The following is a 15,614-nucleotide window of genomic DNA, read 5'->3' as shown; positions in this document are numbered from 1 at the left end:
GACTGAATCATCTGATTTATTAATAATATGTGTGCCTAAAATTGGGAAAAGTTTGACTATACATTCTTCTCACTTTGTTTGCCAAGGTGCACCAGTGCGCTCAAAAAAGGTTACTTTTGCTACTATTAGTTGCATTTCCTAGAGTCCGCCTTGGCAGTATGCCCAGTTACCAATTTAGCATGGTTTTTGCGCCTTTGTAGAAAGCAAAGTTCTCCTACAAATATGAGCATTATAGTTCTCCATAGGTACTAGCCCTTAGTGTCAGGATTTCTGATTTGTAATGCCATGTGTGTATACTGCATCTAATAGAAACCTCTCTTACCTGAAGAACTAGTAAACAGAGGGAGTCTAGTTACTCTGGTATACAGGTTTGTCACTGAGCTGAATGTCACTACTATTTGTAGGTTTGTGTACTTAGGATAACGCTATGAGTATGGAACAAGGGAACCTGGGAGTTTGTTTGTTTATTCCAAGCAGTGGCCGAGACCATGAATCTTATACTCCCAAGCTGGATAACGATCCCAGTGATTTCAGACTCACTTCGTTGGGATCCATCATGGCTCCATATTATAACTTAAAGGACCAGTCAATACAGCAGATTTGCCAAATCAACAAATGCATGATAAAAAGAGAATGCACTAGCACTTAGTCTGAACTTCAAATAAGTATTAGATTTTTTTTCTAACAAATTTTAAATGTATGTATGTACATTTCCACTCCCCCTGTACCATGTGACAGCCATCAGCCAATCACAAATGCATATACGTATATTCTGTGAATTCTTACACATGCTCAGTAGGAGCTGGTGACTCAAAGAGTGTAAATATAAAAAGACTTTGCACATTTTTTTAATGGATGTAAATTGGAAAGTTGTTTATAATTGCTGCTCTATCTGAATCATTAAAGTTTAATTTGACCTGAGTGTCCCTTTAAGTTAGCAAACAGTAATCAATTCAAGTGGCAATCATTTTTCACTAGCTTCACGCACAGACAATGTTTCACCTTTTTATAGCTGTACACAGACTCATCAGTCACAATACTCTCTATGTTGTCAGATCCCATTTGTTGAAAGATAACTCACCTTCCTTCCTTATTTAGTTTTAAGCTTATCCTTCCTTCTCACTTGTGATTGTGAGCAGCTTTTTCTGTTCCCAGGGCCCTAAAACCTACAGTTGTCATGTTGCACACACAGAAGCTGCTGCAGTCACAAGCAGCTCCTGCACACACAGCAGCTTATATGCAAGCGGCCTACACACAGGTGAAGAAAACTGTAAGTGCAATTATGTGTGAACCCTAGCAACAATGGGGAGAAACCTGCTGATATTTAAAGCTTTGTCTGCAAAAGAACAGCATATGCAAGTGTCATGTTAGCATGCGGTTGTTAAAACAAGAGGTGAGGAGACCGATTGGCTAATAATGGCCTGGTATAGGGAAGAAAAAGAGTATCATGGATATTGTGTGTGCGTGGGGGGGGGGGTTTAAGCTTTCCAAACTTTGCTTATATAATTTTACAGTCGGATCCTGGTGAACTGCTCTGGTCTTATTGGCCTGGATACCGTGTGCACTCACAACCAGACTATTAAAACAAAAGCATGAAGCATAATCTGGGCTCCAGATTATAAACATTAACATACTCTATCAAAGTTGTTTGCAAACACATGATAATAATAAGTTCTGTGTGCTGGCTCTGCTTTGTCATATATACACTGTGGAGCCTTCATCTATTTCACTCCAGTAAGTTCCCGTCCCTCCAGAAAACCAAGGGGAGCACACAAGTAGCTTTATTCCTGCAACTATCTGAGGAAATCTGCTATGTAAGTTGTATACTAAAGCTTTTCCCTTCATTATTGTTTATCCTTACTGTAATCTTTTTTGCCTAATTCATTTCAAGGCAATTACAGCTGCACTTTCAGAATTGCTGGCAAATAGTGGGTCAAGACATAATGATGTCCATGTGCTACCAAAACAGACATAATGCTCTTCATTTAACAATGAAGAGACCTTAAAGTGAATTTGTACGCATAAAAATGACATCTGTATGATCTGCTTTATTAAAGAGCAATGTCTAGCCATGTTGAAAAATGTTTGGCTTCAAAAATTGTAAAGTAAAAGGTGTTTAAATATAAACTGAAAGTATTACAGCAGTATAAGATGTGTACTTCCTACTAATGCGCAATGAAAGGTCCTTACTCCTAATGCTCATTGGCTGATAGGTGCAATAAGCATGTGTGGGACGTACACAGACGATACGGCTGTATCATGGTAATTACGACAGAAAGGATTTGATTAGAATACCCCTTTAACGTTTGTGACGACACGTGGTTGTCATCCACACAAGCATTTAAATGCGGATAACAACCACGTGTTGTCATTCGGAAGAAGAGACATTTCCAGAGCTCATCATGGCCTTCCGTGGTGGTCTGTTGGGGGAATCCGGGGATGCCGGTGACATCACCAAGCCCTGGAAACCAGAAAGTGAAAAGGCAGCTCCATAGGACTTAAAGGGACATTAAACAATTTGAGATGGTAATATAAAATGATAAATTGTATATAATAAAACAACTCTGCAATATACTTTCATTATTTATTTTCTCCTCTTTGCCTGTAATTCCATTCTGAAATTGTGAGCTTTTCAGTTCCTGTTAGAAATGGAAGTGCAGAGCACTGTTATATTCCACACAACCATTGGCTGCACACTCTAGTGACCTATTTCTAACAGTCCCTAATTGGCCACAGCAGAGAAGGTAACACAAGTTACAACATGGCAGCTCCCAGTGTTTTATAGACACTAAAACTTTACACTTATTTTGTCACTTTTTAAACTAATGAAACTTTTACATCTACATGTTAGTCATGGACTAATCTTTTCTTTGAATGCATCATTCTATCTAGCATGTATATAGTGTTTAATATCCCTATAAGAGAGCTGGGTGTGGGTTAGTACGTAAGCTACTCAAGCTCCTTTAAGTCTTAGAAAGCAGAAACCCCATGACACAGCATTTAGAAGGCAATGCTCTTTCAAATGATGGAGGTCGTGGGGGTATAAAGTTAATGCAACAATATGTAGAATGTTTTTATTTTATTTTTAAATAATAAGAGGGCATTGCAATTGTGAAGTATATTAAGACATGGTTCTGTAATGGTTCTGTAAGAAAAAAAAAAGTAAAATTCAAATAGAATTGAGCCAAATATTTCAACAATTATAAAATAAACAGTAGGTAGGCTGATGAAACCTCGATTTACATTAAAATAGCATAAGAGACTGACTAGTAAGGGGCCCATTTTTAGGCCAGATGGTCTAGGAATGTAAGAGATAACTGATAGTCAGATGGGTAGCTCTTTATGAGCTTCAAAAAGAGAATGGATATATTGTATGGGGGGGGGGGATTTCAGCGGGCAAGCGCCGCTATTTAAATGGGAGAAAAGGTGGAGGGGCGGAGCCATATAGAAAAATGTCATAAGGCATGTGGGGAAGTCTCTAAAGTTGCTATCAGATAATTAGTTGCAGGGCAAAATGTCAGTATGGGCCATATTATATTTAGCAGGTTGTGATGTATGGGTACAGAAAAGAAAATATGTCATCAAGGGGTTTATGCTGTGCATACAAGTTGATGCTACTTGGAAGGGATATATACGAAAATATAAAGGGAAATCCGGGGCATATTTTAATATAAATCACATGGGATATATAATCTATTTAGCGAAAATAAGTATAGCTTATGTTAGCTACTAAACTTAGAGGGGAAAAATAGTTATGTTAAAACAATTTGTTTTAAAATTAGAGGGAGATGGCGTGAGGCATAACCAAGAGATAGCTGTTATAGCATAAATTAAGATAAAATAGCGGTCTTAAATAGCATCTGTGCGATATATAGCATAATCATTGCAAGGTATAATAGCTAATAAAATAACTATATCAATAGTATATGATAACACTAGCAAGCTTAACAATAATAGTATTTAAAGGTTACTCAAACCTAAACACTTAGGAAGCTATGTATCGCTCACGTACAGGCTTACAGGAAGCTATAACTTAAATATAACAAATATAACAATGATTAAGGTGGATTGTGGCATGTTTTGCCCTTAAATATCTAAAGGGTCGATATGACCATACTAAATATAAAATGCAGAGAAACACGCAAAAAAAACACATACCTTAATAGTAAACAGGTTAATATATAACATACAATAAGATGGGGTGAGTGCCTGTGCCTATATGGCTAGTGCAGGCTAAAAACAAACCTAGGTATAACATAATAGTATACATCTAGAAGGAAGTACTCTTTATAAAGTTTGTATAGATTAGAATTTGAGCTCTATAGATGTGATCTACTTAGCATCAAATAATGGGGGTATTCCCACAGGGCATTTTTGTTGGGTGTACATTTTTTATTACTTAAAGAGGTTAAAAACCTGCAAATTAAAAGGGAGATTTGGGACTTAGTAAAATATGAAATACATGAGATATACAGTGTATAAATATATATATTGGAGGGGAGGGACAGTAATGTGAACATTATTAATTCTAGTTTAGCGGAATAAAGGTGGCAGGAAGAATAATTAATCCAGAATAGAAATCTATAAGGGTCTCTGTTAGAAGAAGTATCAGTTATTATATCAAGTAATAGTAGAAAATAGTGATAAGAGAAAATCAGTCATATATAGATATAGTATACACGCGAAACATATCATAGCCTGTAGGTAGCTATAGTAGCCTATGAGATACCTATAACAATAGTAAATAATAGTGCTAATTTCAATAGAATAACAGTGTGTAAGAGTTTCTCTAAATTTTAACCTTAAGAGGACTGGTTGTATTAGGCATAGATACATTATAATTAGCCCGGCAAACATATATTTAGACTTTTAATTTACCATATGTTACTCAAGTTTCCATAAGGCATAGGAAGTTGTAGGGTCTTAAAGAGCTTAAAGGGACACTAAACCCAAAAATGTTCTTTCATGATTTAAGTAGAGAATACAATTTTAAACAGCATTCCAATTTACTTCTATTATCTAATTTGCATCATTCTTTAGATATCCTGTGCTGAAGCAACAGCAATGCACATGGGTGAAACAATCACACAAGGCACCTATGTGCAGCAACCAATCAGCAGCTACTGAGCCTATCTAGATATGCTTTTCAGCAAAGTATATCTAGACAATGACGCAAATTAGATAATAGAAGTAAATTAGAAAGTTTTTTAAAATTGCACGTTCTTTCTAAATCATGAAAGAAAACTGTTGGGTTTCATGTCCCTTTAACCACAAACAAGGTGTTTTAACACATCCAAAAGAAGGCATACCTGTATATCTAATGTAAAGTGTAATGAAGTTCACCGGTAGATCTAGCTTGAACAATGCTTGTATATTAGAAACTAATCCTTCATCCACTGTATAGAAACGGATCTAGTAAGTGTAAATATACATTAATAGTACTACAGGGGAGTGTCCCTATATGTGCAGAGGAGTCATAAAGAAAACTCAGTATCATCCATGTGCAACTTTACAAAAGACTATGACTTGATCCTAAGATATATAACTAAAATTGGGGTAAATTGCTAGTTGTTTTACTCTTACATATTTATGGGGTCTACATAACCACTTTAAATATAAAATGAAGGTGAACCTGCAAAAACAAACAAAACAAAGCAGATTAAACTCCTATCTTGGGGAGAACCATAATGAATACTAAGTCAGCATGGAATTCAATTTTGGAATCTTACAATAGTATTAATATACGTAAAGAAGCATTGCAGTCACATATCATTTCCCACAGTACAAAGGGGAAATGGAAAAAGGCTTCAGGTTAAATTACTACCTGAGATTATATGAGTGGGGACAGTGAATAATAGCTACAGCCCCACATACTTAATATAGTATAATAACTCCAGGTTAAATTAGAAACCTACATATAACACACATGCTTAGTGAAAAAATATGACATTAGTATATGTAAACATTTAGAACATAGGAGGGAGAGAGATGCAGCTATATACCAACTTGGAAACCCAGAGAAGGGGTGGATAGTAGATTATGTGTTCCCTAGCAATCGTGATAAATGGTCTGCGTCTGATATATACAATTCTCTCAGTCTACTTAATCTTGGAAAAATATGTTATGCTATAGACAGATGTATACACATTACACTATACCTCTTCTAAATCTTATATTTTAGTGTAATTACATATTAAAGCTGAGAGGGCTGCACTCTCCGGGCTTTCAGAGTCTCAAACAAGATAGGTATATGGCAGAGTCCATGCGTTACACTAAGCAGTTATACAAAAGAGTTAAGCTCTAAGAATGACAGCAGGTATGTACTGTTAGCGCATATGTCCCACGCATGTCCGTGGAAGAGTAGTATGAGCAAAAGAAGTTAGGGTAAAAGTGTGTCGGTCCAGCTCAAGATCGTTCTCATACCCATCATAGTCAAACACCACTGATCTAGCCAATACCCTGACGGATCCAAATCCTGAACTGCACGGTGACCCGGAGACCTCAAAGCCCTCAGTAGCAGCATATACATTGACCGAGTTCCAGCAGGCAACAAAACGAGCAAGGCCAAGTCGCATGTACAGTCAAGAGAGCCTTGGTAAGTTGTGCTGCGATGGTGCCCAAAAACGTGAGGAGTGTTGTGAGATTTCAGACCTCTGTAGTACGCAGGAGCTAAGGGCTGATCCAGGCATAGGCTAGTGAGAGGGAACCAGGCAAATATAACTGATGTGCAGAGTCCCCGGATCACTATGCCTCACTAATTGAAGGGGATGTTCCGCTTCTGCCTCTGGCTGACTTTCAATGAGCTCTGTCACCTCCGGGAGTGAGAGAATCTCCCCTCGTGGCTCAGGGTAGTCTGGAGGTGTTCCATTTTTTGGCCTCCCCTACTAATGGGAGTTAACATCTCTTCGGTAGGCCAGGCTGTAGAGACTCTATCCTCACCGCTACATGCTGCAGAAAGCTCTTCAAAGTAATAGTCCAACTTAGCATCTAAGTATTTAAATAAGGACCTCAGTGTGGCGTATGTTTCCTCCATAATTGATATTCATACAGGGCCGCAAAACTATGCGCCTATGACTCTAGATCTTATAATTATGGTGGGGATAGATGGCTCTGAGGAGCTGCAAAATAGTTTCGTAGCAGGCTAGGAGCAACTAGAAGGCTGTAGTAATGGTTGTTAGCAAAATATTAAGTAGTAGTTGGTCTCTTCAGTTTGCTAATGATCAGAGCTCCATGCGTTAGCGACCGTCCATGTTGGCAGTTGGCTCCGCCCCCACCAATATTTTCTATTTTTATTATAAGAAATAAAATATCTACCCATAAAGATATCAGCTACAGATAAATAGCCAAAACTTTAATCTTACAAAAATTCAAAAGGGACAAGAAAGACAAAAACTAAATGTTCATAATTTAGAAAGAGCATGGAGTTTTAAGAGAGTTTTCAGTTTACTTCTATTATTGTTATTACTTTTACTTAGTTCTCTTGGTATCGTTTGTTGAAAAGCATACCTAGATCGTCTCAGGAGCAGCAATGCAGAGCTGGGAGCTAGTTGGCGATTAATAATTACACTCATATGCCTACTGACATTGGCAGAAAGATATCTTCAGCTAGATCCCAGTAATGCTCTTGAAATGACTATAACTATATGTTTAATTCAATTACAGTGGAATAAGTATTGCTTGAATATGTTAGACCATTTTCTTTTTCCCTTTTACTAATGCATGCATGCTCCTAACCCTATCCGCACTTACATAGCATAATACATTTAATTTAAAAAGGACACCTAAAATACCTGTCAAACTATAAAGAATATCAATGGCTTCTAATTTTACAGTCAATCCATTTAATTGAATAGCTGCATGTTTTATTAGTTTAGAAAAATAATGATCTGTCATAAATAACAAAATGATGGTGGGGACCGCTGCCAGATGATAACCTCCTGACAGTAATCATGATATAAAACCAATTATTTGAATGGTGGCACTCTCCTTTTTAAAATGAGGGTTTTTATGGGAAATTTTTTTATGACATTGGGGTGATATTGGCTTCTTTAGAGCCATCCGAGCCTCAAAATAAGACCAATTATGTGAGGTATACGTCATTGCTAAGCCTATCACTTGGTTGGTGGACAAAAACAGGACAATTCATTTGAAAGTAGAGAATTTTGGCTTTCAAATAAGAGGTCTGATGCTTTATGCATTTTGGCGTACAGCACAGGGGATACCCCTCCACCACAAATTATGTTCCATAAGCAAACCATCATATCAGGTGACCAATATTTCTATGGCTTTTTCTTTTGAAAGAGGGGTCATTTGCCCCCATATTAGAGGTTACGTGCAGTTGCATGTGTCTATGAAGTTACGTAGTAGACCAGAAATTAAATTTCCACACTATGAACCAAGTAGTCTTATGGGGTAGTTAGGCCTCTGTAAAAATCTGCAGAGGTCACATTTTTTTAGGACAATTCACAGAGGGGTGACTTGGCTCATTTGGAGAAAATGTGAGTAAAAGTGATAACTTATAATGAATGTAGAGTTTGATTAGAAGTTTTAAAACTGCCCGGGTCCTTTCTCAGGACAAGTGAGGAAGCTCAGTGATCATGAAATATTTCAAACTAACGCTACTCCAGATTTCATCCCTTACTTAGATTTGTTTATTTTAGGGTCCTCTGTGTATTCCCCTTCTCAAGTATTTCCTGCTTCCTAAATGTTCCTCATTTTCTAAATGCATTCCCTCTAAAGGGACAGTAAACTTTAAATATTTATATCAAGCATATAAAATAATACTATTTAAATAAAAGAGTTAAGCTAAAGCCGTTCATTTTGATTTTGAAACTATTGGTCTCTGGCTGTATAGATATTACTTCTGTCAAAGATTTCACACATAACAAAATCCATATATAAAGTGTCACTCATTTCAACACAGGTAAGTGGTATAAAAGGAACAGTCTAATCAAAATTAAAAACTTTCATTATTCAGATAGGACATGTAATTGTAAACAACTTCCAATTTACTTTTATCATCAAATGTGCTTTGTTCTCTTGGTATTCTTAGTTGAAAGCTAAATCTAGGTAGGCTCATATGATAATTTCTAAGCCCTTGAAGGCTACCTCTTCACCTGTTTTTTTTATTTGCTTTTCACAACAGGGGAGTGCTAGTTCATATGAGCCATATAGACAACATAGTGATGACGCTCGGAAGTTATAAGTTAGCACAACACAGCACTAATTGGTTAACCTTTTAAAGCCGTTATGCCGTTCTATTCCCTCATAATTACACTGGGCTTTAAAGCCGTTATGACGGAATAGAACGTCATAGCTAACGGCTGTCCTGAAGCCTTCTGTGCTTTCAGGATTTGATCGCGGTCTGGAGGGCGTTCCTAGGGTTGTAAGGACGCCCCCCAGACGCGATCCAATAATTGAAATCTCGCGATCGTGTGCACGAACGGGTGGTTTCAATTTGACTACATCGGAACAGTTGTTCCGATGTAGGCACTTTAGCCCTGACACGAAAGGGTTAAAATGCAAGTCGATAATAAATAAAAAGTCATGTGATCAGAAGATGCTTAGATACAAGGTAATCACAGAGGTAGAAGTATAATAATATAACAGAATTAGTTATGCAAAACTGGGGAATAGGTAATAAAGGGATCATCTCTCTTTTAAAACAATAGAAATTCTAGTGTAGACTGTCCTTTTAATTAAGGCAGGTCCCAAATTGCATAGTGTGCTGCAACACATTTTGAAGCTTGCACCACTGGCTCCTGTGATATTAATGGGTGGGTAGTCAAGTAAAGTCACTTTAGACGTTGCTTATATATTTCAGCATCAGCAATGCTACAGTTACAATATTCTGTGAGAAATCAATATTCCGATAGTGATCTGAACGTTATATGGCGTGAGAATTCCCTATATAACTGAGTGCAAATTAGTTTATGCAACTATCCTCTAATGTAGTGAAACAAGAAATCCCAGAGGGGTGATTAGGTTCCTCTGCACATTCACCTGTCACTGGCGTCAGATGACATGACTGGCTGTCATAAGGAACAGTAACATACGATGATAACAGCACTGACTGAAGTGGGTCTTTGTGAACCAAATAGTTTACAATCCGTTTATAAGTTGGTCATGTGTGTATAGTAATGCATGTAACTTTCTCACGGATATCTGCAATTAAGTGTACAGGAATGTGTGTGTATTAAATGAACAAGATCATACTCACCCACACCCCCAAACTGTCAGATACCAGGTACTGGCCCAGCTCCACGGCCCAGTCCTCCACCTCTTCTGAAAATCTATCCCCAGATTCTGCCGCTTCTCCCGGATTAGTATCGCCGAGTTCTCCGTTTAGCGTCCTGTAGGCGCTAAGTAAACTCAGGCCCAACAAGAGGCCGCTCAGTATCGTGTAAGTCCGCAGGCTGGGCCATGGGAAACGCTCAAGAAAAAGTAATGGCATCTCCGGGCCTGAGAGCAGGGGGCACCGGGGCCTGAGGTACAGAAAATCCGCGGCCTGTCACACCACACCGATACTGCGATCAACAGATAAATACTCCTCTACACCAGGGGGCTGTTGGACCCACCCTTTTTGCTGTACTTTGCTCTGTTTCCCCAGTACCCCAGCTCATAGACTTTCACCAGGGGCCTCGGTCTTTCTTCGTTCTGGGCTACCGGTTGGGGAGTGCCCCCTACTGGTCAGTGGCTGCAGTGCTACACAGTCAGGATACATCCTGAGTCCATAGAAGCAATGCACTCTAAGGGTAATAAAGTGTCCCTATTGCAATAGGCTATAGAAAGGTGAGTTCTCTCATGTTGACAGTTGATTAACCCCTTAATGACCACAGCACTTTTCCATTTTCTGTCAGTTTAGGACCAGGGCTATTTTTACATTTCTGCGGTGTTTGTGTTTAGCTGTAATTTTCCTCTTACTCATTTACTGTACCCACACACAGTATATACAGTTTTTCTCGCAATTAAATGGACTTTCTAAAGATACCATTATTTTCATCATATCTTATAATGTACTATAAAAAAATTATAAAATATGAGGAAAAAATGGAAAAAAACACACTTTTTCTAACTATGACCCCCAAAATCTGTTACACATCTACAACCACCAAAAAACACCCATGCTAAATAGCTTATAAATTTTGTTCTGAGTTTAGAAATACCCATTGTTTACATGTTCTTTGCTTTTTGTGCAAGTTATAGGGCCATAAATACAAGTAGCACTTTGCTATTTCCAAACCACTTTTTTTAAAAAATTTGCGATAGTTACATTGGGACACTGATATCTTTCAGGAATCTCTGAATATCCATTGACATGTATATATTTTTTTTTAGTAGACAACCCAAAGTATTGATCTAGGCCCATTTTGGTATATTTCATGCCACCATTTCACCGCCAAATGCGATTAAATAAAAAAAATCGTTCACTTTTTTACTAATTTTTTCACAAACCTTTGGTTTCTCACTGAAGTTATTTACAAACATCTTGTGCAATTATGGCTTAAATGGTTGTAAATACTTCTCTGGGATCCCCTTTGTTCAGAAATAGCAGACATATATGACTTTGGCGTTGCTTTTTAGTAATTAGAAGGCTGCTAAATGCCACTGCGCACTACACGTGTATTATGCCCAGCAGTGAAGGGGTTAATTATGGAGCATGTAGGGAGCTTTTAGGGATAATTTTAGCTTTAGTGTAGTGTAGTAGACAACCCCAAGTATTGATCTAGGCCAATTTTGGTATATTTCACGCCACCATTTCACTGCCAAATGCGATCAAATTAAAAAAAACGTTAAATTTTACACAATTTTAGGTTTCTCACTGAAATCATTTACAAACAGCTTGTGCAATTATGGCATAAATGGTTGTAAATGCTTCTCAGGGATCCCCTTTGCAGTGTTAATTTCGTCGACTAAAACTAGACTAAAATGACTATAAAACTAAAGAAATTCTGATGACTAAAATACGACTAAAACTAAAATGACATTTTAGTCAAAAGACTATGACTAAAACTAAATCAAAATGACATTTTAGTCAAAAGACTATGACTAAAACTAAATCAAAATTTGCTGACAAAAACATTTTATGCAAGTTGTTATAATCAATCCATATCTAATTACTGCTCTTTTGTAAAATTTACGAAACTTAATTTTATTAAATTTTAAGATAAATAAAGATGTTATATACCACAACAGTTAAATCTGTTAAATCTGTTTTGCATGTTCAAACCTTAATACCATAAATAAAAACAGGTTAATAAACCTTTACTCCAGGAGTATATAATGAGTTTGGAAGTTCTAGAGCAGTGCTAATATCGAATCTGTGAACAATCAATTGATTCTTCCTATAGAACTAAGCATAACCCATGAATATGGGTTTAAGTTATGCTGTGCCTGTGCTAGCTGCAGAAACATTTTGTTGTGTTGAGTTACTTGATACTTGTTTTAATTATTAACAGAGAACTGTTAAAGGTTTTATATTGGGTAATATGTTCAATTTAGCCAATACAGTTTACAGGTTTTTTTTTATATTTTAAAGTTGCACTTCTGTTTTTTTTATGAAACTTGGTTTTATTTAATTGTAAGTTTAATAAAGATGTTACATATCACAACGGCTAAATCTGTGTCTATATTGCATGTTTAAACCTCAATACCATAAATATTAACAGGTATTATGTTTACTCCTGGAGTATGTAATCAGTTTGCAAATGATAGAGAAATGCTTAAATAACGCATTACACTTTAACTAAACCCCTTAGATTTTAGTTGACTAAAATCTACTGGGATTTAGTCGACTAAAATCTACTGAAAATTCAGTCGACTAAAACTAGACTAAAACTAAAACAATTCAGATGACTAAAATACGACTAAAACTAAAATGGCATTTTAGTCAAAAGACTAAAACTAAGACTAAATTGAAATTTGCCGTCAAAATTAACACTGCCCCTTTGTTCATAAATAGCAGACATATATGGCTTTGGCGTTGCTTTTTGGTAATTAGAAGGCCGCCAAATGCCGCTGCATTTCACACGTGTATTATGGCTAGCAGTGAAGGGGTTAATTATGTAGCTTGTAGGGAGCTTGCAGGGTTAATTTTAGCTTTAGTGTAGAGCTCAGCCTCCCACCTGAAACATGAGACCCCCTGATCCCTCCCAAACAGCTCTCTTCCCTCCCCCACCCCACAATTGTCCCCGCCATCTTAAGTACTGGCAGAAACTCTGCCAGTACTAAAATAAAAGCTATATTTGGGCTTTTCTTGTGTTTTTTTTAGCATATTTACATATGCTGCTGTGTAGGATCCCCCCTTAGCTCCCAGCCTCACTGATCCCCCACCAAACAGCTCTCTAACCCTCCCCCTCTGCCTTAATGGGCGCCATCTTGGGTACTGACAGCTGTCTGCCAGTACCCAGTTCAGTAAAAAAATGTGCCTTTTTTTTTAAAAAAAAAATGCCCTTTTCTGTAGTGTAGCTTCCCCCCCCCAAGATCAACCCCCCACCCCTTCCAGATCCCTTAGCTGTTTATTTACAGCTTATAAACTTTTTATTTTTTACTTTTTTTACAATTATTTTTCTGTAGTGTAGCGGTTCCCTCCCGCTCCCGCCCCGTGCACGCGCCCGCCCGCCGCCCCCCCGTGCACGCGCGCGCTCCCATGCGCAGTCCCGCCCCCGATCCCGCCCCCCTCCACTCCAATCGGCGCATCGATGGCCGCCCACCCGCCTCCCAGACTTGCTCCCACCCACCAACGATACCGGCCACCGATGTCCGGTGCAGAGAGGGCCACAGAGTGGCTCTCTCTGCATCGGATGGCCAAGGGGGGTTATTGCAGGATGCCTCGACATCGAGGCATCACTGCAATAACCGGAAAGCAGCTGGAAGCGAGCAGGATCGCTTCCAGCTGCTTTCCAGACCAAGGACGTACACCACACGTCCTCGGTCATTAACTGTATTTTTTTTGAGGACGTGTGGCGTACGTCCTTGGTCATTAAGGGGTTAATCATTCATGTTACTAACAATTCTCAAGTCAACATAGTTTTCTTTCAAGGGATGGGTCCATGCTAATCTAATGCAAATGCCCCTTTCTAGATATGGGATTGACACATTATTTGATAATGATTGTTCATATTACAAATGTGGGCCAGCAAATTCATCTCCCTGTGATCACAATGGCATAGAAACCTTCCACAACTCTATCATACCTCACACCACTGGCACTGCCACATTAAAGTATTTTAACATAAAGGTTATGTTCCTTATACAATATTTAGGTTTTGGGTTACTTAATTCACAAAAAAGTAATAATTTAGTTAAATAATGTTAAATAAAAAAAATTCAGGAAAGGAAATACTCAAATTACAATGGGGGGGGGGGGGAGAACAAGTTTGTTTTTACTTCCTTTTTTTTACAAACTAAACAAAACAACCTGTCCTTTATTATAGTGAAAGCTGGGCTTAAAATTTCCACTAGCCATTGGGAGTGGAAATTTAACAGTGGCGAGTGAAAGTTAGTGAGTGGATGTCTACAAATACAATTTAAAGGGATATTACATATCTATAAAAGGGCAAGCATATGTTATATCTCAAGGGCTATGAAACTTTATATAAGAAGAATCTCTAATATAAAATAGAAAAAAAAAATTAAGACAATTAACATATCTACAAGAAGACACCCCCAACAGAGAGACTTAACATAACGCATTGAGAAGGTTTATATAAAATGTTTAGTTACCAGTAATGAAACAATTTTGCAATGTACTTTCATTGTTTATTTTGCCCCCTTTTTCGTGTACTTTAGCTCTGAAAATTGAGGATTTTTTTATTTCTCAGTACTTGAAATGCACACTGCTGACTTCTGAAGGCTTAAGGGACAGTCTACACCAGAATTTTTATTGTTTTAAAAGATAGATAATCCCTTTATTACCCATTCCCCAGTTTTGCATAACCAACACAGTTATAATAATATACTTTTAACCTCTGTGATTATCTTGTATCTAAGCCTCTGCAAACTGCCCCTTTTTTCAGTTCTTTTGACAGACTTGCAGTCTAGCCAATCAGTGCCTGCTCACAGATTACTTTACGTGCACGAGCACAGTGTTATCTATATGAAATAAGTGAACTAACACCCTCTAGTGGTGAAAAACTGTTAAAATGCAATCTGAAAGAGGTGGGCTTCAAGGTCTAAGAAATTAGCATATGAACCTCCTAGGTTAAGCTTTCAACTAAGAATACCAAGAGAACAAAGCAAAATTGGTGATAAAAGTAAATTGGAATTTTTTTAAAAGTTACATGCTCTATCTGAATCATGAAAGTTTATTTTGGCCTAGACTGTCCCTTTACTCTGCTACATATATTTCCTTATTACAATGCATGTTATACTAATGTTATGATAGTGGGTAGCCATCAATGTCTGCAGACTAAAGCACAGATGAGATCCTTCAAATAAGGCTAATGGTGGGGGGAGTTAGGCCACTGAAAAACAATTATAATAAAAAAGGATGTTCATTTGTTTTAAAAATGTTTAGACTAGGCTATGTTATTATATAGCAACACAATAGAAATGTCTTGTAATTACAAGTTATTTACTGTGCCTTTAAAGGGATAGTCTAGTCAAAAATAAAC

General features: G+C 37.5%; 1 protein-coding gene and 1 long non-coding RNA gene across 3 annotated transcripts in view; one reads left to right on the top strand and one right to left on the bottom strand.

Annotated features, from left to right (window-relative positions):
- AMFR (autocrine motility factor receptor) overlaps positions 1 to 10,642 on the bottom strand; it is a 70,176-nt gene extending 59,534 nt beyond the window's left edge. Inside the window, exon 1 of one of the 2 annotated variants that reach the window (XM_053700315.1) lies at positions 10,220 to 10,642. In XM_053700315.1, coding sequence (XP_053556290.1) covers positions 10,220 to 10,453 — 234 coding nt within the window. In that variant the 5' untranslated portion in view covers positions 10,454 to 10,642. The remainder of the gene's footprint in view (positions 1 to 10,219) is intronic. The other variant, XM_053700311.1, reaches the window with a different exon arrangement.
- Positions 10,643 to 10,669: 27 nt separating this feature from the next.
- Positions 10,670 to 15,614, top strand: part of LOC128647534 (uncharacterized) — a 36,307-nt gene continuing 31,362 nt past the window's right edge. The window contains exon 1 of the long non-coding RNA XR_008400363.1: positions 10,670 to 10,791. This is a non-coding gene — a long non-coding RNA (uncharacterized LOC128647534). The remainder of the gene's footprint in view (positions 10,792 to 15,614) is intronic.

Source organism: Bombina bombina, chromosome 1, assembly GCF_027579735.1.
Source record: "Bombina bombina isolate aBomBom1 chromosome 1, aBomBom1.pri, whole genome shotgun sequence".
Taxonomy (NCBI): Eukaryota; Metazoa; Chordata; class Amphibia; order Anura; family Bombinatoridae; genus Bombina; species Bombina bombina.
The sequence above is the reverse complement of the archived record's forward strand: the minus strand, read 5'-3'. Positions and strand labels throughout refer to the sequence as shown.